The sequence below is a fragment of the Passer montanus genome, unplaced genomic scaffold, assembly GCF_014805655.1.
Source record: "Passer montanus isolate IOZ18808 unplaced genomic scaffold, ASM1480565v1 scaffold4, whole genome shotgun sequence".
Classification (NCBI taxonomy): Eukaryota; Metazoa; Chordata; class Aves; order Passeriformes; family Passeridae; genus Passer; species Passer montanus.
Genome location: NW_024368818.1, coordinates 15,792,037 through 15,819,361, shown reverse-complemented (window position 1 = coordinate 15,819,361; position 27,325 = coordinate 15,792,037). Strand labels below are relative to the sequence as shown.

The 27,325-nt window shown below is 37.5% G+C and overlaps 1 protein-coding gene across 20 annotated transcripts in view; it reads left to right on the top strand.

Moving 5' to 3' along the window:
• Positions 1-27,325, top strand: part of DLG2 (discs large MAGUK scaffold protein 2) — a 982,417-nt gene that overhangs the window by 379,665 nt on the left and 575,427 nt on the right. For 12 of the 20 annotated variants that reach the window (XM_039718586.1, XM_039718597.1, XM_039718591.1 and 9 more), the window contains exon 2: positions 14,013-14,093. The exons of the other annotated variants lie outside the window; for them this stretch is intronic. In XM_039718586.1, coding sequence (XP_039574520.1) covers positions 14,013-14,093 — 81 coding nt within the window. The remainder of the gene's footprint in view (positions 1-14,012; positions 14,094-27,325) is intronic. 20 annotated transcript variants of the gene reach the window in all.

The following is a 27,325-nucleotide window of genomic DNA, read 5'->3' as shown; positions in this document are numbered from 1 at the left end:
AAATAAAATACCTGTACTTTTCCTCAAACTCTTCTGAAAGTCTAATATGAGTAGTGTAGAGTAGTGATTGGGAGGTCTTCAGCAGACATGAAAGGAGAAATACGAAACTGGGGAAATATTTTTAGTTTGGATTAACCTTCTATTGATTTCAGTTGAGATTTTTGTTGGATTCCAAAGTTTGGTACGAACTTCTCAAGGATAAGCTTTAAGTCTGGGTTTTCTTCTTGGAATTTCTTTCCTGGAATGTTTTTCTGGTATATACGAAAGACAAGCATGGATAACAGCAATGAAATTAGAAAATACCTAGAGCAGTCCTTGTGTGTGGGTGGTTTGTTTGGTTGTGTTTTGTTTTCCTGGCTTGAGGAACTGTACATTTGTTCTTTTATCTTGGAACTGTACATTTCTTCTTTTATCTTGAAAAGAAAAATTCTAAAACCAAAAACCAGCTTCAATTTGTGCTCTGCTGTTCCACTTTCTAAAGATGCAGTGTTCTGTTTTCAAAATAAAAAGTTCCTGTTTTCTTGAAAATGTTACAGTGTAGTTGTAAATCCAAGAATTTCATAACATGGTCCTATCTTCATCCTATTATGGCATAGTAGCCTATCTTCCTGTGCACCCACTTGATTTTTCAAGGGCTTCAATTGAATACTCCAAAGCTGTAGTGGCATTGATTGTCATTCAGCCTCCTGTGAGTAAAACCATATTTGTTGTTATTGTATCCTTCAGGCTGACTGAGCTAAGCAGTGGTGTGTAGCTGTTTACTCTCATCTGTATAAAATGTTAACCCTTGGCTCAAGGAGACAATAGAGCTCTGATTTCTTCTATTCCTGGCCCTGCCACAGGCTTCTGTAGCTTCAGTGCATAATCCATTACTAAATCTGCAGGCATATTGCAATATTTAATGCCACTAGTCCTATTTTGGCACCACGATTGATGCTTGCAGGTGATTCAGTTTTATGCTGATCACCAAAAGCTGCGGCAGTATTGCCATGGTGTGGGCACCCATATGGGATTGTGTTAAGCAAGTATACTCTACTGCAGAAATATTCTCTCAGTCCAGTCAGTGACAGAGGCAGGAACACAGCAAACAGAGGGCTAAATGAGGTACCTTTTCCCACCAAGTTTCTAGGCTTGAGAATCTCCACTAGTAAAAGTATTGCTGATTATCCCTTTAAGGGAAAAATGTTAATATACAAGATCTAATTACCTCTGTCTAAGCTGATACGCCTACAGCACCTTTTACATAACCCAAACAGTTGAGATCCAATTATACAATTATATTTTAACATATATTAACTGCTATTCCTTTAGGGAGGAAACTTATACTGAATATTTTAACTGAGCTCCTTTCTCAGTATGGACATATATATGGTAGGGTCTCATTTAATTACACTGCCAAAAACTTGAGTTGTTTTGGTTCCTTTCCACTTCAGTAAATAAGCTGGCTCTTCAAAAAGGCCATTTTCCATGTCTTCGGCACTGACAGCAGTCTCTGTATGTGTATATCAAACGCAGGTTTTGAAGCGCATGTTCTTGGGGTCAGCAGTGGCCCATGACTGCAATTAGATCAATAATGATCTCTCCATACTCAGTGTGAGTATCCTCTGCTCTGCAAACAGCCTATGGCAGGGTCCAGGTCTCCCAAGAAAGCAACTTGTTCAAACAGGCAGGAAAGGCTGCTGCTTATTTCAATGGGATGTCTTGCTCTAAAGGCTGATAGCACAAAAGGTTGTGTCCCGTTACTGAACAGGCAAAGGGCTCCCACGACCATTCTTCTTTTCTGATAACTTCATGCAACTTCTGTAGGAGAGAAAAGCCGTCGTCAGGATGACTTGTTGATGAAGGCTGTTTGCTGCACACTTGCCGTTGTTAATATCAATGAGGTTTGTAGGTCAGCTCTTTTGAAAACCCAGAAGAGGGAGTCTGAGTGTATTCCTATGCTCAGAGCTAACTCAAGTTTTCAGAACATCCAGGAGAAGTTGGGACTTGACCTGAAAGAGCACAGGAGAAGAAAACAGATGAACCAAGAAATAGTGAATTTGAGGGCAGCCCTGGTGAGCAAGATTAGATTGCTGGTGCTCTTCATGGTGTATTAAATATATGTGGGGTGATGACAACTGCTGGAGGGGAGGAATCAGTTCCCAGAAGTGTCCTGCTTCTTTCCATACCTCAGCATCTGCCTGTGCCAGGGCTGGCACAGCCTGCAGTGCAATGACAGAGCTTGTGTTGAGTTCATTGCTGCCATGGAGCAATGAGCTCTTCTCTTACCAGCAGCTGAACCACTGGGTTTAACACTGATGCAGTGTTTTCTGTGCTACGCTGTAGCCATTTCTGCACACTGACTCAAGTTTAAAGTATCCCATGCTCAGACAACCAACTTTTGGAAATGTTGAATAAAATTATCACATTGGGCTGTACCCATCAGGTAAATAGATTTCCCACCCAAAGACAATGTGAACATAATTAATTACAAGGCAAAAATGAATCATTACAACATTGTACTTGTGTTATTTTGATTATACAAACCCAAAAAATCTGGAGGTAAAGTTCCCATGGCAACCTTAACTCTGTTGCCTGTATGCACTGTGTGTGTATGTTTGTCTAAAATAGGAGCATGCATTATCCTGGTCAGAGTGTTTTAGGACTTGCTGGTCAGAAAGATGTCTAGAATCAGACCAGAGATATCAAAAGTGATTTATTTTTGCTATTTCTCTAGTGAAGTGTTAAAACATAGAGGAGTTTTTTAATTTCTGTCCAGTCTGATAAGTATTCCAGCTAAAACATAATGTCTGAACCTTTCATAAATGTGATCTATCACTGCTCAACTTTATCTGTGATTGTGACAAACACCCTGGAGCCACAAATGTGAAGAGAGAGTAGGATGAAATTGGCATCCATTTTTTTTGAGCGAGCTCACTAGTATCAAACATTTGGTTCCACATTGCACTCTGATGCTAGCACTTAACACTGCTGAGCTAATTTCACCCATAAAGTTTTTTTCAAAGTTAGCCATTGTTTGCCTATCCATCCAGGGTTATGGAGGGTGCAAGGGTCTGGTGTCATAGCGGAACTGTCCCCATGATGTCCTGACCTGGAGTAACTGTCAGGTCATACCCTACAATATTACCTGAGGGAATGGCATTTTCAGGAGGCTTTCCCATGAAGCACCCTTTTAGTCTCTTCATTTTCTTGTCCCGCCTCACCCATGTTCAGTTTTTCCAAAATGTTCCCATCAGCCATCACACTCTTACAGAGCAAGGTGGCCTGATGATGAGGGGAGGGAGGTGTTAACTGCTGGTGTGCAGAGACCAACAGCTGTAAGAAACTTCATCTGTTTTTTGCAGGCAGAGTGAATAAGGGGAAGTTTTGTGATTAAAAAACCCCACCACACATTAGATCCTTGTGAAACATGTCTGGATGGTGAAGACATTAAAGGGTACTATTCATTTTTATGACTATCATGAGATTCTGTCAATGGCATGTTCCTGGTAGTGAGCTTTACAAGTATTATGTGAAGTACTTTTCAAAACTACAGCTTATTATTTTTTTCCCCTGTGCTTGCCTTTAGCTTTATTTTCAGTGACATAATTCTTCAGGGTGATGGCTCAGAAAAAGGAATAATACTTTAGAGGAAGAACTGAAGGTGTAAAACTTTTCCTATACAAATAAATACACATCCTTGCATCTACTGAATATGACCATATTATTTCTGAACTTCTGTGTAAAGTCAAAAGAGACATTATAAATACATAGCATAAGCATAATGTGTGTATAAATATATTCTGAGCAGACACACAGAATAATATAAAGATTTGCAGATTTCTAAAGTCCCCAAGACATAAACCTAAGGACAGAAATTAGCATTCACTGTGTTGAAGGGCTGTGAGTATACAAAGCAGATATAAGTATTAACTCACTAAGAATTCATCCAAAGAGTGGAGAAATATGAAGAAAGGAACCTCAGAAAAATTATATCCTGTTGTCATTGGGGGTGTGGGATTAAACATTAGAATAATTCAATTAGGAAATGTCTTCAGATGGTGAATTGCCTTTAAATATAGGAAAGCTGGACATACTGAAGTAGAGCAATTATTTCTGTGCTTTAAGTACACATTGTTTTCCTGTGAGTCATGAGGTCAAATAATATTTAGCCTCTAATACTTAGCATCCTGCCAAAATTAAAAAGCATAGAGATTTCCTGCCAACACAATTCTGAACTGGTATTTTTATTTCCTTGGATATAGCACAAAAGCAAAAATGTATATTTATGCCCCTGAAGGCACTTTAAAATACAGCACAATTATAATCCCTGATGTCTTTAATCATAGTTATTTTTCTTTTGTTTTTAGTTAAATTTTCTGTATTTTTTTTTATAAAAACAGGTTTGAAAATAAACCTTAAAATCAGGTGGGATATATTTGCAATAAACCTAATGACAAACATTTTTTAGATTAGTCCTCTCTGATATAATCTGTGAATACCTTTCTGCTCATGTCAGTTAGACACAGTCTCTGGGTCAGGGGAGGTGACATCAGGTTTCTGTGGTTATTCGCAGCTAGATGAAACCAGGCATAAAAGAGCCCTCTTGCAAGTACTGTCAGAACAAAGGGATTGCTGAACAGGATTCAGAGAAGGAACAGAGAAAATACACAGAGGAGGAGAGTGAAACACTTCAAAGCCTGCCTCACCAAGGCTAGAATTCTCCAGGAAGGTGGATGGAGGATAACAAAAGTGACACCACTCTAGTTCTGCAAGCTGTGAATGCCAGTAAAATGCAGATCCTTTTCTAACAATTGCTGGGTTGAAATCCTCGATATCTTAGATAGTTTTTGTTGTCCCAGCCAAAAATAATATAAAACTGAAGCAAAGAAGGATGTGGAGTGCTCTGTGCCCCATAAGCATGGAATATGAAGAGTGGCTTTAGTTGGAGTTAGAGAAGGCTGTGGAAGCTGTAAGTGATGTTTCTGGGGGCTGTGTCTCTGGTGGGAGATCCCATTGGTTCCGTGCCCACGGAGACACTCTGCCCATGGGTGTGCTCTGCTGTGCTGCCCACGGGCCGGTCCCCAGCGTGCGCCACAAACACGCACTGACTCTGCCTTCTGTGTTACGGACACCCCGCCTTGGTTTGCTGCCAGTCGTTCAGCTGGAGCTCTTCCAAGAGCACACAGCAAGCCTGCTTAGCTTTCCTGTGGCACAAAACAGTGGAGGAGGGATTGAGCGTGCCCAAGTCACATCCCAACACCGCTCTTGTGATGGGAGGGTAAACAAAGCTCAGGAACATCACTAAGAATTCTGAAAGGAAAGATGTAAGAATTTGATAAACAAAAGGAAGAACCAAATTCGGACTCAGAGTAGTAGGTGGACAATTATGGCCTAATTGAGATTCTTCACACTGTAGGGGAAAAGAGCTGTGTACAGCATCACAATTCTGCAGCAAAAAGCATGTGGAGTTTGAGGAGCAGAGTTAGTTAACAGAAGCCAACCCACTGGGTGTCACTAAAGGAAAGATGTGAGAAGGAGGATGGATTATATCACTTTGCAAAAGCTGGCAAGAGCCACAATGTGTGTTGCTCAGATTAATCCTCACAGGAACAATGAGCAGCAGCTCATTTGGAGATAAATACACTATTGAACTGGAAGTAAATGGGTCAGTTATGAAGTTGGACATGGCACACGCACTGTTACATTGCCAAAAATACTTGTTTTCACTGCTAGCCTCAAATACTGGGTAGTAAATTTACTAGTGGTAGTAACAGGATTCAGTGCTGCACTTATTGCAGTTATAGAGGCGTGGACACATCAGTATGTAAAAGCGAAACAGGGAGAGGGGTCTCTGAAGAGCAGAGTTGGGTTGTGAATCCCCACACTAAACCAGTGTTGAACTAGCTGGTGGATGATGGGCACATGGGAAGACGCTTGTAATGGTACTAAGAAAAAATTATTTATTTTACTAGTGGAAAATATGGGACATCCTTTTCCTCATCAAGATGACTCCTAAAAATGAAGGAAGCAGAGTGGAGGTTGGAAAAATATTCTCCAGGGATAACAAACCTGCCAAGACACAGATATTTATCAGCATGTTAAAAGTCATCCCATACATCCCCCAGTATGTCTGTGGTTGATATGTCACCTACATGGGTAGGAAACCCATGACTTTCTCCAGTGACTGCTGAGGGCTAGAAAGGTTTCTCTGGCACTAAAATGGCATACACACCATCATCTCAGCTGACGAGCATGGTTACAGTCTCCAGAGGCAGCAGGAGACATGTGGACATGGTACAGTCTCCCATTCACACATTTCAGTAAATTACCCTTTTCCTAAGGACTATCAGAGCAGGCACAGTTATTAGCTTTGGTAAGAACAAAAAGAAGGGGCACATATTTCAGTCAAAATTTGTGCCAGATAAATTTTATGAGCTTGATATATCAATAGATACTTTAGAAAAACATTACATTAATGCTTTTTCCATGCCTTGGATATTTTTTTCTTACTATTATCATTTTAATTGTGCTGGACAACCAAAATCTTTCATCGGGAAACACATCTGTGATAGCTTCACACGCAGTAGGACCAAGAAAGATTAGAAAGTTGTTACCAGGTGCTCTCTGGAACAAAGCAGGCTGCTGGGTCAGAGCTGAACTAGTTCCTGTTATATGATATAGTTGCTTTTTGGGGGTACTGGTACTTAATCTCATTGATCCATGCTGACATCTGTGCCTCAATGCACATGATTTCTTTGAGGGGAGAGCAACAGAAGAACATTAATGTTTTAGTCTTACTACAGAGTTGGGGAAGCTGAGAGAATTAGAGGATCTTATTTCACTTATTATCTCCATAATTGAAATGCTAAATTTCTTTCAATCCTCTTATTCTACTCTGTGATGCCTGAAAAAGGCTTTGGCAGTACAGGTGATAAGGACCAAACAGTTGGCTGTAATAAAGAAGGAGACTTTACATTGTGGATGCAAATATCTCATGCCCTTATTTCTGGGAAATCAGTTTCAGCTAGTACTGACCACAAACTGATGCTTTTAGAAATCCTCACTTTTTCACAAATAAAACTTTTATTGTTTGTGAAATTTATGACTCACGAACTGCATATAAATCTGTAAGAGAGCTGCTGTTTGTAGACAAAATCATTCATGCAATTGACAAAGCTTTAGAAAAAAAATTGTCCTGAGCCTAAATTTGTTTCCTAATAACTGGAATTTAATAACCAGTCTGGTCTCAGAGGAGACATGCACAGAGGCTGCCAGAGCAGATACAAGGTAAGACACCGAAAAATGACTGCATTTGGCAGTGGCACATATTTAACACTTATTACCAATTTTGGAAAAGGTATCTGGAGCAGATAGAAGTTGGACATTACAATAATTTCCAAAATGTTACAGAAAAAATATAATAAAATGATGGTCACTTAGAGTAAACAGCTCATGAGAAAAGGTACAAAACACATTGAATTTGCTTCAGTGTCAGTGGTTGAAGTCCTGCAGAATATACCATCATATAATATGCAAAAGAGGCTCATGATGGTTGTTAGGAAAAAAATATGGCTCTCCAGAAAAAAACCCAGGTCTTTATTTATTTACATTTTTAGGCCAAACAAAAGACCTACAATCCCATATGTTTGTGCTTGATAATTAGCCTATATCAGAAAATGTTTCTGTGAAAAAGGAGCTCATGTATATGATCCATTTCTGTGCTAATAGTACAAAAGGCTGAGCAATAGCTGAGAACAGACCACAGTTTACTGAGTGTGTGTTTACGTACTTTTCAATGAAGATTAGTTCTAATCATGAAATCTCTTATCCCCACAATTCTCTGTGTCAATGGCTGGTAAAAACAATGTACAAAACCCCTTCAGAATGACCATTGCAAAATTAATCAGCAATCAGTGGTGCTCCGTAGTCACCACGTTCAAATTCCAGTGTGCCTCCAGTGAAGTGGTTGTCGCTGATAGCTCTGATTAGGAGAAACTTGTGAACACATATGTTTGGATTGCCAGCAACCACCCCTAAAATCACTGCACACTTTCAAATGGGAAAAGAAAAATACATAACTGATATAATTTGAATTTCTGGGTACTTGTACTTGAGGTAATGGTATTGTGCACCTCTGGTAGGAGAAAGCAGCTATGTCTGCACTGTGCGACAGAAGGTGCTTACTCATGTCCACACCACATGAGTCTGGCTCCTAGAGCAGTTTTGTCCTGGAAGGAACTAGCTGGAATTAAACAGAGCAACCAGGAATTAATGTAACATCTAACAATGAGGATAATGAGGGTCCAGGCTTGAGCATGTTCCTCAGCCTCCTTTTTTGGGTGATTCAGCCATTTCCAGAAGTAGTAGTGCTACAGCATTGCAGCAGGTCTGACCAACCAGAACAGGGAGCACACAAAACAACTCTGTTTGCATCCATTTGACAGCAACAGTAAGGATGTTTCAGTTGAGGTCTGTTGGACAGAAGCCATGGCTCTGGATTCTCCAAATGACCTCTAGTAGGGTACTCCTTGGAGTGACCAAAAGGATGTTAGCTTGCGTGTGTGATATTTTCTGACCATTAATATTTGGAATGGAATGAAAGGCATGCTTTAGGGACTGTTACTTTAATGGCTGAATTTCCTAGACTATAGAACAATTTCATTTCTAAGCCTCTCAGTAGGTATCAGACAAGGGATAAAAAAAGCTCTTAGAACATCCCTGGGAAACAAGTAGTCCCTGAATGCCACATGAGCATCAGTGGACTGATTTAATTTTATCCATTTCATGAATGAAGTATAGTACTAGGATTAGAGAGAAGTGGTTTTGTAATAGTCATATCTTTTGTTTTTCTATGGAAAGAATTAGTTGGAAAGAGAAATAGTTTCTGCAATGCAAGTATAGAAATCATGATTTCCAGAGCAGCAGTGAAAAGTAGTAGGTTAGCAACAGTATAAGCTTATGCTTGGTAGCACCCATGAAGGCCTGACATCTCTCCTCTTTTCTAATACAGTTCTTTAATTTGGTTCCTCACCTGTCTTTTCTGTCATTTGTTCCCCTAATAATCCTTTCCCTCCAGTTCATCCAAGACAGTGTCAAGCAGATACTGGTGTTATGGAGTAGCTAACCAGAATCATCCTTGGTGCATCAGAGCAGGAACACATGTAGATTATAGAGAAGGTCTGCTCTGAACTCCAGAGGCTTCCTTGAATCCAGCGATTCTCTTTTCCACAGTTCCTCACAAATCTTTTGTTGTTATAGAAGCACTTGGACTAACAGGAGACAGCAGCAGTGATTTTTTTCTGGGTTTGATCCTGATGTAGATTTCTATGCTCAGCTAGTTGCATTCATTGTTTTGAACCCTTCTCTTTCTGCGTCACTGTGAGTTTAAAAGTTTCAGTTTCATTCTGTATCACAAGGTTTGTGTCAGTCAAGTATAAGAATACATGGTAGCAAATGTAGAAGCTTTAGCCTAATGACAGCTGTCACTTAATAAAACCACTTTTTGATGGATTAGGAGATGAAGCCAGAACTGGTTGAGGTACAAACAAAAAAGTTGCTGCCTGTTTTCCTGGACATTTGGGACTCCACTTTTGCTTAAATCCAAGAGGGCATGAGACATGGGGGCAGTCAAAGCATGACTGCAGAAACCCTCAATGCAGTATGTCATCCCAGTGCCCACATCCAGATCAGGAATTGGAAGGGGAGGCAATTTCTAACATGTTTATTATGTAAAACGTATGCGCAAACTGGGGCACTGGGTACACTGGCATAATCATCCACTGTGAGAATGGATACCCTGGTGCTGAATGTGATTAACCTGCAAGCAGAGCCAAGAACTATTCTTGTTTCAGAAAGCCTATGTTAAACCTGCCTGCCTGTGAAACTGTGCTCAGTGCTGCTGTAATTGCAGTCATTGCTGGCACACATTGTTAATAACAAGCATTTTTGCTGCTGTAGACAAGGGTAAAATGTAAAGATGTTGCAGTGAGCCAAAGCTTGAAAGCCCTCACTTAGCTTGTATGCTCAGGATTTAAACTGCTGGGGAAACTTTGTCTCTGGCTATTTATTATTACATACAACATGTTCTTGGAAACCACTCCGCATTTAACAGCAGTTAAACCCATCTGCTGCTCCTGAATTTTCATTTCATTCACAAGCCTGCTTTAAAAGTATTTTTGGACTTGTCTCCAATGTGCTATCAGCTGTTCATTATTCTGTTGTAAATTGATAAAAAGAATGACTCAAATTTTAAAAGAAAATTGTAGCCTCCTATATATTTTTGAGCTTTTCATTGAAACTTGCCTTTCTATCATTGTCTGACATAAATTAAATTTTTAGTTTAAAAGCAATTATTCACCATGGAAGTTCATCCCCTCGTGTTCAATTCTGTGGAATTCATCTATAGTAGTTACATCACTGGCATGAGGAACAGACTTGACCTTAGCACTGTGATCACAGATACTGTTTAGTATACTGAAGTTTAGTATACTGTGAGTGCAACAATTTTACATGGCTTTATTTAGAAATACTATCACCATTTTCTTTGCACATCGCTTCTCCCTGGGCTCATATTTTATGACTTTACTTTGCATAGCAGTACTTCAATGCCCTCTATGTATGATTAGCAGGAACTATTTAGATTTTCATGAGATCTCTTTTTAAAGACTTTATTTAAACAGAAAACTTGATTTTCCTAATTTTTATTGGTGTGGTTGAGTATTTATAATGCTGCATGGTGTTCTTCTGTGAAGGTAATATTTGTTGGACTGTGGGACTTCCCGGTATTTAATAGGCACAATTTTTTTCCATGGCAATAATCTGATCCTTCCTAATATACAGATTAAGAAGGCTTTCCAGATTATGAGTATTTAAATCCTTCTAAAATTGGTGTACTTCAATACTGAAACTTGTTCAGCTCTAGGTCTTGTATTATAACTTTTATTGGATTTTGGATTTTTGAATTTACAGTAGTTCATAGCATTTAGGAAATTTGAATTTTTTTTTTTCTATTTTTAGTTAAAGAGCAGGAGATTTAGATTTTCTATGCAATAAACCCCCAAAATTTTAAACTATATATTTGTATTTAATAATAGCTTGTGTGAATAACAATGTCTGTTAGAAAATACTTCCTTTAAATAAAAAACACTTTTTAGGGTGATATACATTTGTCTAAGATAGGCATATAGTCTTGTTTTAGATGTCCTGTAAGATCTGAGGTGTGCATATGGCTGTCAGAAATGACAGAAGGAAACCCATTCCCTTTTGAAGAAGCAGCTGGAGACAAAACAATACCTTAATGCATCTGATCACATGAGACTGCTCTGTTTGGGAAACTCAGTCTCACCTTTAGCGTTGCCACATTTGTAGCTCACACTTTGATGCTTATGAAGAATTCTGTTTTAAATGCTACTTTACTTGCATTTGAGTAGAGTTTATTCAAAAGATGTTTTTTATGAAGAGGATTACATTTCTACAGCCACTACAGCCACTACATCCACTAGTGGCGTTGTAAAATCTTACCTTGGAAGCAATTATGTATTTATTTTATCTTAGCACAGAGGAACATGCCTTTTGCTTTTAGCTGGTTAGTAATCATCTGGTTCCAAATTAAAATTGCTGGAATTACTAGGGAATAAACCTCTCATGGAGCCAAAGCCTGGAGGATATGGAAAGGACTGGAGACCTTCCATGTTTCAGCACCCTAGCAGTTAAAGGTTTTTTTCATAGCTGCAAATTTGGAGTTATTTCCCTTGTTTTTCTCTCAGTTGGAAACAACTGATCACTATCCCTATGTAATATCCTGTTTTCAGTCTCCCCTAGGTTGTGACATTCCTCATCTGTAGATTTTCTTTGGCTTTTTCAGTGCTTATCTAAAAAAAAAAAAAGCCCCAAAATGATACAGTTCTGCTGGTGCCTAATCATCAATGATTACAGCACAATAGTTATTACCCTTATACACAGCAATTCTTCATGTCTTGAATGAAGGCCATTTTGCAACAGAACCTCACTCTTGGCTCCTCCTTAGCTAATGATCTCAACAGAGGTGTTCCTTACTCTGTATATTTGATTTTGATGTTTCCTCTGTCCAGGGACATGCCTTACTGCTTGGTGGGCATTTCTTCTTTCTTTGTTTAGGGTACTAGACATTTCTTCTCAAAAGTCTCCTGAACCAAATACACATACACAGAAGCTTGCTGTGGTCAAAGTGCATCAGCTCCAGTGGACTCCATCAAATGCCTTGTGATTGTTCCTGGTGGACATGGTGCTGATCTTAGGGAATCCACAGCTGCCCATTACACTGTAAAAGAAATTACTCTAGATTTTTTTAATGTAAAAATTCTCTCTGTGTAAGCTCAACTGAATATTCAGATGTACGTTCATTCCACTTCACTGAGGTGGGAATGCATTTTCCAGAGTGACTCAGGGAATTTAAGCCTGAAACCATTCTCAGTATTTTCCCATGTCTCAAAGGACTCTGCTCCTAGCTGACACAGCTAAATGCCTGCAGACTGACAGCATGACTATAAACCTAAATTCTTAAAAATGTTGTTGTATGACAACATTAGTCTTTTTAAGCAGAGCCAGAAGTCCCTTTTCCTTAAACTATATACTGAAAAGTGTTAAACCCTGAGCTTTTTGACTATTATTAGCCATTCTTTATAGTAACAGAGTTTTGAGACTTCCCTGAATGGCTTGGCCTCATGGTTTTCTACTTGCTGTGTTTTATGCTTGATGTTAAAAAAGACTTAACCTTGCAGACGAGAGTGAAAAAGTGTTACCTTTTATACAAAAAGAGCAGTGGGTTTATACACAAAGGGGATCTACAAGAAGGCTGGAGAGGGACATTTTACAAATGCTTGTAGTGACAGAACAAGGAGAATGGCTTATAAGTGTCAGAGGGCAAGTTTAGACATTAGAAAGAAATTCTTCACTCTGAGAATGGTGAGGCACTGCACAGGTTGCCCAGGGAAGCTGTGGATGCCCCTTTCCTGAAAGTATACGAGTGCAGGTTGGATGGGCCTTTGAGGAACCTGGTCTAGTGGAAGGTTGGAACTAGGTGATCTTTATTTCCTTTCACGCCTAAAGTGATGTATGATTTTTATTATTTTTAAGAATTGTATTCTTTATTAAAATAGAAACAAAAAGTCTCTCAAGTAACCTAGTAAAAGGTGAGGATCAGCATTGCATAAACATCATAACAAATATGGCATTTGTAAAAATTCTTTTTAGTCCCTTGTTTATTAAATATTGTGAAAAAATGCTGTTGGATGCATGGCTACAGATATGGTAGTTTTGCTATCAACAAAAACTGAGATCCTTTCCTTATGTTTCTCCTTACTGGCAGGGTTCTTCCATATTGTTGTTGTTTGTTAAGAACTCATGTGTTTTCTACAATGGCATTGACTCATGCCTATGTGGGAGAAAGAATTCATTATAGATTTTCTGTCTCACAAAAAAAAATGGAAACCTGATGTTCATTAAAAGCAAATATATAACCTCCTACTGTTAAACTTCATAAATGCATAGTGATAATTAGAGTGGGTTTTAAAATTTAGAAGCAACAGGGTTATATCTAATTATAGCTAGAAAGAGGTGGACTGTCAAGAGAATGTTTATTTATTCCTTGTAGCCTTCTTGCTTCATTTGCTAATAGTTACTAGAGATTGGTAGATATTGCATATTAAAAATTAACCTAAATACAGTAGTACAGTGTTAATTCTTGTAAAATATGCATAACTTGCTTGTTCTTCCTTCAGTGATAAATACTAATCCAGAGATATTAATAATCAATAATAAGAACTCACATTTTTAATACTACATAATATAATACCTTTTTTTTTTTTAATAAAGCCTCTGGGCAATTCAACATGTATTTACACCAATTTACAGCTTCAAGGGAATAAATGAGCCCACTCCCCAAAAAAAACCCACCTGGGAAGCAAACCTACACAACTAAACACCGTATGCAAAGACAATGAAAAATCTGAGTTTGGAACATGTCCTGAGTAGATGTCTCTATGTACTTCCAGAAAGGCCAGGAGGAAGAAAATCCCACAGGTAGAGGCCTTCAGCTGGGACCTTTTCCTGAAATGGAATGGACTAATACACAGGTGAGAGTAGTGAAGTTGGCTGTAAGAAGTAAGTGAGGAAAGCAAATAGTTTCTGAATTGCTGCTTCATAGTTTTGCCAATTTTTCTCCACCAATGCTTCCCTGCACCCAAAAGGGTCCATTTCAAGTTTAAAAGAGTACATATTTTTGCAAATGTTTCAATAATTTCCAAGATGCTGTGGCATTCAAGAAGCCTCGGCTACATACTGATCAAACTGAAAACAGTGTGAGCTATTAGGAGAACAATGCAGCTTCAGTTGACTTTTGACTTTTGAGGAAGTCAACAATATTGCCATGGTGGTCAACAGAGACCTGTCCTGATCACAGTTCTTCTAACCTGGATGGCTCCTTTAGAGGGAGGGGGATTGTGCCCTGGAAATTATTTTGTCTCTCCATTGTCTAGACATCCTTGTGGTCAAATAACTTAGGTGTAAATGTTTTGACTTTGGTATCTCAAGCAGTCAGGAAAATTTCACCTTTATATTTTTTAAATTTCTTTTTATTGCCTGTTAGTCTGGCAGAGGCATAATCAGTCTCTGAGATGTAACAGGCAGGACCAAACCAAGGTATAGGACAGGAAGACTAAGCATATTTGCAGACCTGGGGAGCCTGGTAGAAAAAGCATTGTTGAAGTTTGATTTGGTGTGGTGCTTTTTGTGGTTTGTCTTGGCGTTTTGTTTGTTTGTTTTTTAATCAAAGAATTTTCCCAGTAGAGGAGTTGTCTTTGAAACCAGAAGTACAAAAACCCCTCCAAATCAGACAAAAGTACAAGTGTCGCTATTGCACCAGAATAGTAACCTCCATAAATTTCTGTTATCAAAATACTCAGTTCAGTTTATGTTGTATTTGTGTGCTCAGTTTTCAGTGCATGACCTTCTGCCATTATGATAATAGGTGTGTGAGACACTTGATATTCTGGCTGTTGGCCAGCTGGGTCCTTTGCAGTCTCAGGAGGAAAAGAAGGCTGATTAAGATATGAAGATAATGCACACTAATGGGATATTTCTGGTAAAAGTAGTCTAAAGTGATATATTGTTGATGTCCAAATTGGTATCCTTTGTTACCCAGGGTTAACAAGACTCTGGGATAAATAGGACAGATGAGCATTCTGAGTGATCTTGCACAGCTCTCTGCCAGCTGGACATCAATTTATAACAGCTTAGGATGTCTAGGTAATTTTCCTTAATGTAAGGGCCAAAAATACGTAATGATTAAGGTGGTACCTAGGATGAATTCAGTAGTGAGCATAATGGACAAGAATTCTTACAGTGTATATGTTGACACTCAGTTCTGGACACTCAGTTTCTACCTTCTAAGATTTCAAGAAAAGTTTAACGAAGCTTATTTCTTGGTTTATTTTGTATGTCAATTAACTAATTTGTGCTGCTTTTTTGTAATGCCAAAACCAAGAAATGATGCCAGTCAATCGGTGTTTAATTAATTGTGTCATTTATTCATGCAAAGATGAACAAAAGCTCTGATACCTCTTCAATACTGAGTGGCACACAGTAGGAGGGAAGTACTGTTTGCTCCCTAGCAAGCCCATATGGTGGTAGGAGATCCAGTGTCCCTACTGTATAAACAGCACTGAATCTTTCAAAGCATGTTAAACAACATCTGCCAGTGATAAAATAAGTAAAGCAGAAGGCTCATTACTTGATAACTTTCACCTATGGGCCTTAAAAAGGGAGGGTGGAAAGATCTGTTAGAGAATTTTTAAAATTCTAGAATGAGAGTATCATGCTATTACTTTCACTTTTTTCTTTTTTTTTTCTTTTTTTTTTTTTTCTTTTTTTTCCCCAAATAATGCTGCAGAGCAGGCTAGTTCTATTTCAGCCCTGGAAAAAATATTGGAATGATTAAGGAGAATTTAGCTAAAAAAGCAAGCCTAAGAAAAAATTACTGGTTAGAAGAAATTAATTACAATCAACATAGTTTTAAAGAAAAGCAATTATGCTAGATAAACTTCATTTCAGAATGTGAATTTACTTGTTGAATAGTACTAGGTGTTATTTAGGCTTTTGTAAGGCATTTAATTTAATTTTGCATTTCATCTGGTATAAAATAAACAGTATAGTTTATCAAAATAGTATTCCTTGAAGATTGACATCTCAAAGCATTAATCAATGAGAAATGACCCTTACACAAAAATTTTGAGGGATCACAGAATCATAAAATAGAATCATAGAATAGCCTGGGTTGGAAGGAACCTTAGAGATGATCTAGTTCCAACCCCCTGGCCCTGGGCAGGGACACCCTCCACTAGACCAGGTTGCTCAGAGACACATCCAACCTGACCTTGAACACTTCCAGGGATGGGTCATCCACAGCTTCTCTGGGCAACCTGTGCCAGTGCCTCATCATCCCCACAGTAAAGAATTTCTTTCTAATACCCAATCTAAACCTGCTCTCTTTCAGTTTGAAACCATTCCCCCTTATCCTATAATTGCATCCTCTTTAAAAGAGTCTCTCTCCACAGCTTTCCACAATTTAGAATTGGGCGTGTACAGCATATTTCAATATTTTCACAAATCCTTTGGAAAGGTGCATGAATTCTTGGATGTTAGAATTTGAAAATAATGCTAAGATTGAAACATTAGGAAAAAAGAGGAGGACACAGCAATCAGATTATGCAATCCAGTTACAGTCTAGCCTGCAAACAGAGGTCATTCAAACAAAATTGTCAAAATTGTCTCTAGGAGAAAAATATTACACAGCCAGAAGGAAGCAATGGCAGCATTACATACACAGTGTAGGGGACCCCTACAGCTGACATAAGTGATGATAGGAATGTTCCAGGGGAAAAAACAGACAGCTCAGTGGTGCTTGTATTTTTAACTTGAAAGTAAAAAACCTCACTAAAAAATAAGAGTAAGGAGGTGGTTTTATTGGTATGCGCAACAGTGAGACTGTGGAAGGAAATATTGTACCAGGTTTTGGCATCTGTAATTTATAAACATAATAAATAAATATCAAGAAAGAAAAGAGACTAGAGTGAAGAAAAATTCTTGTAGAGGGAGACATGACCTAAAGACAGTGTATTCCTGTAGGATGGCTGGGAATAAGAGGATTCTACACAGTACAAGAGAAGAGCAGAATGCATACCAGGGTAAGAGTAAACCAAGGCTGGGCAGGTGTTTTAAAAAGTGAGAACATAAGACAAACCATTAAGGAAAGCAGTAATCTCAGTCCTGTATTGTTTCCAGGATTAGCTGCTTTCCTGGAATGGGCTGTTGCTGTCAGTGTTACATATGGTAGTACATTGGATTCCAATGATCCAATGGTGTTTTGTGCCTTAAACTCCACATCTCTGAGGTGCCTTTGAGGTGCTGAGTCAGAAAAAACTTCTGCATGGGAAGGTGGGATTACATGGTGTTTTGGAGGGAGATGAAACTCATAGAACTAATGCATTTTATTACCTTCTTATCCAGTCAGTAGTTCAAATGGAGAAATGTAGAGCTATATTACTTGGCATAATAAAAAGCTTTTTTTTTTTACTTCCTTCCCACTTCCTTCCATTTTAATTCATTAAAAAAGCTCAGTACACCCACCTCCTGGCCTATATGTGTGGAGGATAAAATTTGAATTCTTCTATATCATGAACTTCTGAATTAATTTTCGTTAACTGTTTTTTAACCTGGAGCTGGAAAATTTTGATTAAAACAGCAAGGTTTGGTTGAGAGGGCTCCATGTTTTGCAGTGCTGTCTGCCATCTATATCTCAGTCATATTTTGTATAACTGGTTGAAGGTTGGGTGGTCTTTAAAATGAAGTTCTAGACATACAATGTTTTTTTCCACTCCTCTTGAGTCATCTTGGGCAGCTTGCTTCATTCTCTTTCCCTTTGCTTTCCTACGTGTAAAAGAGTAATAGCACTTTGCTTTCTTAGACAAAGGGCTTTGAGAAGCATTATAGTGGCTGAAGAGTCGTTAGACCTTTTCTTTCAGTTTGCCATAGAACTAATTCATTATTGTACTACCATTACACATGTTCTCAGAGCAATGAATATGTTCTCATCTGATAACAATCTAGAACACCTGGAGGTAAAAAGAAACAGAAACCCCTAGCCTACAAACCCATAGGTGCACTTACCAACTCCTAGAGAACGTATATTTAAAATGAACTTTGTTTTGTCCCCCCCTCCTACACCTACACCCATTATAGCATGTCTTTTCAATCTTCCTGCTTTGACTTGCACCTAAAATAAATTATTTTCACTTATTCCCACCTCACTTACCTTATATCTTTCCCTAGGAAAAAGTGGCTCTCCTCTGCAATTAGACAAGGATGGAAGAGTCCATTGTTCAATTGTGAAGCCTTTGAAAAATATTTTAATGGCTTTTGCTCAATTCATCAGCAAAGTCTGCCTTGTCTTAATGTCTAAAAGAAATTCAGTATCTCAATAATGATGGGTCTAAAACTCTGGTGAAATTCTGATGGGAACTGTTGAGGAACAGGTGCATCTGTTATCCTCTGTTTTACTCAAATGGGAAACTCTAGTTTGACCAGTCCTTTTTCATTTTGAATTTTCTGAAAGCCTTCAACCATGGAATTGCAGTCCTTAACACTGGCACTGAGATATTATGGCTATAGATAACAGGCTAATCAGAATTTGGCATTCTTTGCATAATATTAATATTTCACCAGGGAAGAGGGAACTGAGCTCCTGTACCCCTTTTTGGAATTTGAAAATGCAGATGAGAACGCAGGTAGAGTTTGAGTTTTAAAACCTAGTCCTATTAAAATAGAATTTCTCTGATGTACAAATCTACTTCCTTTGTATTCTACTGAGAGACATATTTATTAACTAACATAGCTGTTTAGCTTTTTCCACAGCTGACATTCAGAAATGACTCTTTGTTCTTGCCTATATACCCCTATAGAATTATTTCTCTGTGAAGAATTTTTTGAGCGGAAAGTACTGCATGCGCATCAGGAAGTCTTAATTTTGCCTGCAGTACATTTTCATTGTTTGGTATTACTCATGAGTAGTAGAAGAGATGGAGGTGCACTTCATAAATTTTTTTTCCCTTTGTTTATTGTGGCAGTGGATTTTCCCTTGTGGTTTCTCATGAACCTTGTTAGATACTGCTCAGTGTAGTTGCCCTTTCATTCTCACAAGTTGAGAAGAATTTGCTTCACCTTCCATTCAAGTAGATAATAGAACTTCAAAAGGCTTAATTGCATTGATGATATTGCTCAATATTTCCACATGAACAAACATAAAGGTCAGCAACACTTGAGAGGCTTTATTGCAAAGATCTTTCTTCTGGCTTGAATTCTGCTGAAAATTGTCTTTGTTGTTAAGAAACAGGAATTTATTGATCTTAAAAGAGGACGTCACCTGTGGACAATTCTTTAATAGTGAATGTCCTTAAATTTTTGTGTGGGTGGCTTTTATTGACAGTCATCTTTGATATAGTATTAGAAAATTAGTAATTAATATTAGCAGTTAGGTAAAACATGTGTAGTGACCCTGCAAATACATTTTACCTGAAGTGATTTGTTTCTATATTCCACTCTTCCTCATAGAAGAGTGCTCACTATAGCTTCAAAACTGAAGCTTAGGATTTTAAATAATCTTATATCTATCTCCTTTGCCATCAGCATTTAAGGTAAACTGCTGGGTTTGATTGTCAGTTAAGTACATCTCACATGCTTTCCTGCAAAGGTCTAATATTAATATTCAGATTAGGTAAAAGAAAACTGAATATACAGATAGTAATTCTGCTCTACAGAAGCAGAAAAATGCTGGTAACATCAGTATTCCATATTGCTTGCCTATATTATACAGGGTAAAGTGAATGCTGGAGCTTGAAATAAGTTTTCAAACAAGTTATTCTTTTTTCACTTGTGTGATGTAATGCAGCAATGCATTGTTTAATTTACAGCAACAAAATGATTTGGGGTTAAATATTATGGAGGCAGTGTATAGTTTGTTCTGCTTTTAATTGATGCTGTGACCTACATTGTTCCCCAAGGCAGCACAGACATTTTTCAGAAAAGTCTCCCATTAATTATAATTGTACTCTGTGGTGCTGGGTCAGTTGTCATTTCCATTATATAAACTTTAAAAACTGGGGGGGTTGGGGCATTTGGTTCATGGTTTTTTAGCTCACATTTGGTAAAGGTTTGATCACTTGTCTGTAACTGTTTCCTGAAGTAATGGTGGTTTCAGTCTAACAGTCACTTCTGTACAAATCCCTGCAAATTCTGAGGGCTCCAAGAGGCACCTGCATAGCTGTGCACATGCTGAAAGCACTTCCAGCCTTCTTGGGAAACTAAGCCAAAAGTGCTGAATATTTGTGTCAGCCTAAATTCCCTAGCCTCCTTTAGAGCCAATGTGTGGTCCTGACCATCCTCTAGCCCTTGGAGTAAACCTTAACCTCACTGCACTGCTGGATACGCTCCATATTTCCTTCAGGAGGCAACCACATCCATTGAGACCGTCATGGGGTTCCTTTAACATCTGCCTCACAGAAACAGGGAAATATTTATTGGTAGCTTGGATGAAAGATGGTGTAAAGAAGTCAGCCATTTTAAAGGAGAGGAAATTTATTTCTTATCTCTAGACAGTACGAGTTATAGTTAATTACAGGATTTCCTTCCTTTTGTTGACATGTCCATGTGGTCAACTTGCAATATGAGACTCTTCCTTTTTGTTGCTGATTTTCTGTCTCATAGTGTTTATCTATTTATATTACTTATTTTTAATGTCAGTTTTCTCTGTGTGGGGTTAAAGCCCAATTGCCTCCATTATAACTTTTTTACTTGAAACATTTGGGATTTTGTGATTAGTTACATATAGTTGCTGTCTACAGCTGCTGAAAATCAGGTTTTGTCAATGGGGGGGTTGGCCTCTTCTTCCGAGCAAGTAGGGATAGGACAAGGGGAAGTGTCCTCAAGTTGTTCCCAGGGGAGGTTCAGATGGATATTAGAAAAAATTTCTTTACTGCAAGAGTGGATAAGCATTGGAACAGGATGCCCTGGGAAATGATGTTGTCACCATCCCTGGAAGAGCTCAAAAAATGACTTGACATGAGAGTTTGTTGTATGGTTCAATGGGTTGGGTGGTATTCAGCTGAAGGTTGGACTTGAGGATCTTGGATGTCTTTTCCAGCCTTAATTATTATAAGAGTCTATGATTCTAAAGTAAATTTAAGTGGAATATCATGAGACCTACAAGAGCTTCCCAAGCCCAAAAGAGTGACCCAGGATTTCTGAAGCTAAAGACTTAAAAATCAGGAGTCTTTGTAATCTTGCAAGTTATTAGGCCATCTTGAAATAATTTTATGAAGTCATCACTACACAGCAGTAAAGAGTCAAGAAACTCAGATTCTGAAAACTTCAGGAGCCTGAAGTAATAGTATGAATTCACAACCTTTTCCAATATTTTCAAAATTTTGCATCTAAAGGTAATTTTCCTTAAGAAACATATTGCTTCTGGAGACATTGTCTTGATTAAATACATTAAAATGCTATTATTTATTAAAGTTAGGATGTTGTGATATCCCTGATTATTGGGAATGACTGATGTAATTATTTTAGCTCAGAGCATAAATTCAGAAATTAATCATAATTCAACTTTTAGCTTAAGATAAAATAGTTACTGCCGTGGTATAATATTTCTGAAAAAAGAAGCATGTAGAAGCATGTCCTATCTTAAAATGTACTGCTAATACCTTTACTTTGCATTGGTGGCTGCTGCCTCAGCTGTCCTAACTAATTTTTGTATGTATTCATTCTCCAATTAAGGGATCAAAATTATTTTTCTCTTCGCTTCACAGTATAAATCTTCATTCAGAAAAGCACAAGGAAATTGTGAAATAATGGCTATGTAAACAGTCTATTAAATGTTATTAGAAATACATGCTCTTTCTGTAGTGAACTCAGTCTCCTGATTGTTTATAGGAAGTTTAGAGCTACAAAGGGGATTTTTTTGGGGTATGTTATTTGAAAAAGTATTTTACAGGGTAGAAGTGATCATAATCAAATTATACCTTTATAGTACAGTTATGCTTCAAGGACCCTCATATAAAAGAGTATTCTTTAATTTCTTTGTACAAGAGAAATGTAGAGCTTACTGTGATGTCAAGTGTTTATGTCTCTAAGAAGAAAATGTTTGGTTAAAAATTTTATCTGTGTTGGAATCCAGTTAAAAGTACATTTTTATTCAGATCTTTTATTCAGTAAAGTACTGAAGAGATATATAGGAATCAGTAAGTAACTTGAAGGATGTTAGAGAACAAAAAGAAACAATTAAGAGTAAACTGATTAACTCACATGGGAGGGAGGTTTTACCATGGGAGAATTTTTCTGTCTTTCACACTCAATTCTCAATAAGCAGCACTTTTTTGCTTGTTTACAAAATACATTGTTGCTGATTAAATTGCAAATGAAGGATGGCTGAGTTTAATCTATAGTTAAAGCCTGCAGAAACTTAAGACATAAAGCCCAGACAATTAAGAGACCTTTCCATGTTCAGCATCCTGTTATGAGACAATAAACCAAAAAAAACCAAACAAAAAAAAACCCAAAAAAAAACACCAAAAAGAAAAACAAACAAAAAAAACCAAACAAAAAAAAAAAGCCCCCAAAAAAATGTTCTAATTGCAACAGAGAGTACCTAGAGAACAGATAAAATTATTCTTGTTCTATGATTTAGATTTTTACAGGGCACAGTATTTGTTGAGAGATAGAGTATGCAGAGCTGCTTTACCACATAAGCCTTCAGTGCTATTGGAGATTTTAACTATTATTGAATGAGTTGGCTTAGATCTTTACACACACACACACACACAATTGCAATGTTTTCTGCTTTTCTGAGAAGTGTTTCATAGAGATGCAGCAATATTTGTAGCAAGACTAAGATTGAACCACATGTAAATCCAGAGAGCAGCTTTTATTGGTTAACATGGGAAAATCTGGAGAGGTAGACTGAGGTTTTTTTTCTGTCTTGAAGTAGGTGACACCAAAAAATTCACAGAAAAGTCAAGGATTATACTGTCCAGTCAAGGAACAGTCTGTATTATTATATTATCTATCAGGTATCTAAAGACACATGATTTTATGTGGCAACAGTATATGAAAACTTACAGTATCTGTGCACCTGTGGTGGTACTTGAGATCCACAAAATCACAAAAAGTTAATATTACATAGACAGCAAAAATAAAACTTATAGTTGTGCAAAAAACCACAATGCTATCTCATTTATAGGAATTAGTTGGGTGATTTGATGCAAAGAGACCCCATAAACTGCAGCAAAACGTACTTTTCATCCTTTCTTAATGTTTATGTCAGTAGGCAAGCAGAAGTTTGCTATGCCCTACAGTGGTGTCAATTGTGTAACTTGTCCTTCCTACAGCTTCATGTGGTGTAACTCATTATTTGTTAATATTATTTGATTTTTTTCAAGTAATGAATTACTCAAGATAAAAAGTAGGCTTTGTGAGTGGGGGCTCAGCATGTTCATGCAAAGGGACTGAAAAATGAATATACGGGACGTTTTCATTTTTTCTGCTGTTCTGTGAATTTTCAGACCTTCTGAAACAGATTGATTCCTAACGATAAGTATGGCCAGGCATTTCATGTTCTGGTTAAATAACCCAAAGAATTCATTGTGCAAGTTCCTGTCTGTCCGTCTTCAGTATCAGTGGACCAGAGAACTCAAAACTGATCTAATTCCAATTTCTAAAGGTACATGAGAACTCATGTGCTTGGCATCAACTTTTTTTCTTTTTAATGGCTCTTTTTAATTTTAATGCACAGGCTATGGCTATGTAAGGAAACAGGCTATTGAAATACTTTATAAATTGCTACAAATAAAGATATTTTAGCGTTTCAAAGTTAATTCTAGGAGTAAATAGCATGAAGTTCTATCATGGAGCATTTGGTTGGTGAAAAAAATATTTACAGTAAGATACAGCTTTGGCATAGTGTTCCATATTACAGTGCCCTGCAGGCATTTGGAGGCAGTTAAGAAGTGTCACATATATAACAACAGGATTTATTGCATTTTATATTACTGAATAGGCTGGAATATTGCATATTATAAATAAGCAATGTGTGTTTATAGCTGTGCAATATATTCACAAACCTGCTGAATGATTCCCTCATAATAATTTGATGGACTGCTTCTTCTTGCCTTTTTTTTTAATTTTTTTGTGTAACTGCTGAGATTATTATTATTATTATTATGTCGCAAGTTAGGTGATACTTCTTAGGAGTGGAGAGAAATATGTGTCCTCACAGGCTTTCAGAGCATTGTTCAGAGACCCTCTTAAATTAGACTGCCTCTTTCTGCTTAGTTTGTAGAGACTGGCTGTTCTAAAAGATAAATCAGTATATAAGCTTATATTGGTAGAGGACTTGCTTAGTTTGCCTTAATTTCTCTGATGGGAGAGGACAAATTTGGGGTTTGCTCCTCTGCTGTCTTTACTTGAGACAGTTACCTGAAATGAGTAGTAATGCAGAATAATCCACAATTTTTAAGTGATGAACTTTCTGTAAAAAAAAAAACAAACCCAAAACCAAAAAAAAACCAAAAAAAACCCAAACAAAAAAAATCCAAACAACCACACCAAAAGAAAAGAATGTTTTACAGTATGTTAACTGTGACCTGAACTTCATCCAATTATCAATTTTGTTCAGCTGACAATCTGGATGACTGAAACATTGATCTTATTCAAACCTAGCTGGTATAAATAATCTAATCTGACGCCTGAAGCATTTGTCTTGAGCCTGTAATGTATCCTTATTACAAGCTTATTGCAGACGTTTTCTACTGCACTTTGTTTACAGAGCTGAGAATCTGAAATCAAATGAGGATCAGGATGGCAATGGAAATGGTGGGAAAAGAAGTGACTGTATGGATTATTAGAACTGCATGTCTTAAGCTAAACAAAGCTTAGATTCCACTTGCAGGTGCAAGAGAAAATGGTTGGTTGCTTTCTTGAAAGATGCTGAGCTAAATGTAGCTGGTGACCAACAGTTCTAACCATAGTGAAACCCTTCCTCTTTCCAGGCTTTCTGTGAGTCTTTGAGCACAGTGTGAGATTGTGTGTACACAAACCATCTGTTTATGGTGGCTGAGTACCATAAATAGACATGGTGCTGGATATTCCTAACATGCCGAGGCTCTGTAGATCTAATGGCATAGCACAGCATGTCATTCAGAGAGAGGAGGTTCATAAGTAACAGGAGAAAAAAATGGGTCAACTTCATAAAAAATATGTGGATTTTCTATTAGTTTATCTCTGTGATTTTGTATTTCTTAGATTATTTTTCCAGGAAGGGAATTTTGGATGATTTTCTTACCATAGTGAGAAATGTGAGAGACAAAGCTAAGAGGGGGTTAGCTGTTATGAAAACCTCTTTGTTGCAGTCACATTGAGAAGGCTGTGCTTCAATTCTCTTGCAACTCATCATGATGAAAAGCAGATTTTAAGGCTTTGGACAAGTAGTGTCTCAGAGTCTTACAAGGGAAATAACTTTTAATCTAATATAATTTTATGAATTTACGGCTTTAAATCCAGATTTACCAGGTGACAAATGTCCTTTTAGATGTAGGAGTATCCCACAGATTAAAAGGAATATTTTTATGGGTCCTTAGGTATTTGATATGAAGGAAGTATACATAGCTTTGTGAAGTAAGCACAAATTTTACAGTGTGCAGTAAACTAGGTTCAGTGAAGTGCTGCTGAACACTGCAGCTTTGCTAGTTTAGCTGTAAACTGTTCACTTAAAATTAGTCACTGCTGTCATAAAGCTTAAGATTTTCATACATACTGCATAGGGAGAGATAAAGACCTTCCAATTGATGGCTAATTGTAGTCTTGTCATTTATTTCCATCTTGTGTTAACATGCTGACATTGATTGTTCCAAAAAGTCAGTAAAGAGTTGAACTGCGCTGACTTCAATATTTCCTTAGTCATTGCCACAGCTCTGTTTCGGTACAAAATGCTTTATTAGTCCTTAGAAAGGATATTTTGTTTTTAAAAAGAGTATTCAGAAAATGCTATCACACTAAATATCCTATTCTCATCAGTCTCTTGGAGGAAACTGTGTTGCAGAGCTAGAGATGAGTGCAGTGCCATGTACAGCAGCACAGCTTTGTTACGGGGTTGCACTGAGCTAAGACAGGCAGTGCTTCTCCCTCACCACTAACCAGGACAAACTGGCTCTCCACAGCCTTTCCTTGCCCTTTCATGTATCTCATTCCACCATACTGAAGGATTCTTGAGTGATTTTAGCACTGCTGATGTTCAGCTCTGTAAAGAAAATGTGTATTTCACTCTGGAGAGGTGATCAAGCAAACCTGGGTGAAAGGATATTGTGAAAGTGAAGAGGTTAAAAGAAATTAATGATAATTCTGGCATCAAATGATACACAGAAAAGGAATCAGAGTAAGCCTTTTGTAGCACTCCAAAGCATACTGATTTAGTGTCTGCTAATGAAAATTGTCCTAATAATTTGAAATGCATGCATATCAGGTGCACATATCCTATGCACTTAAATATTTTAACTAAATGGGACTTTACTGGAAATTCTAATTAATGCCTTGTTTAAACATGTTACAGTCTCAACCAGATGCACACTACTTAATCTGTTCTGCTGCTCTACTCATGGACAATATTTGATATTTTCTTCTTCCTCATAAATTACACTTTAGATTTTGAGGAAAATATCTTCCCAGATTAAGTATGTTCATTGCCTTCCTCCTTATTTTTCTTGAGAGTAGGCTGTTTGTCATTTAATTGAACTTTGGTACTGCTAAATTTGTATGGTTTCAAATACCATAATTAAAATAACAACAAATATTGATTATGACAGACTTAGGACCAAAACTTGTGATAAAATCTTAATAATCCCTTTTCTGCTTACTCAGACAATTGGTATCATTCTGCCTAAATACTGCCATTTACATGTTTGTTGTCAGCTAAATAAACACTCCGTTTTTACATTGCTTATAGCTGTACAGATGCCCAGCACACTGAGTGTTGGTTTATCTGTATATTTACATATTCATATACTCTTTGACACCTCTGCATATATTATAAGAGGGAATGGGAAGATGGTGTCCAAATTTGTCACAGAAGACACGTGTTAATATGCATTAAAATGTTCAAAGAGCAATATTCATCTTAGCCTCTACACTGAGAAGATATCAAAGCAGCTCAGCAGTGTGTTATGAGCAGCTAATTTGAAACTTCTGCTCCCTGTTAGTGTCATTC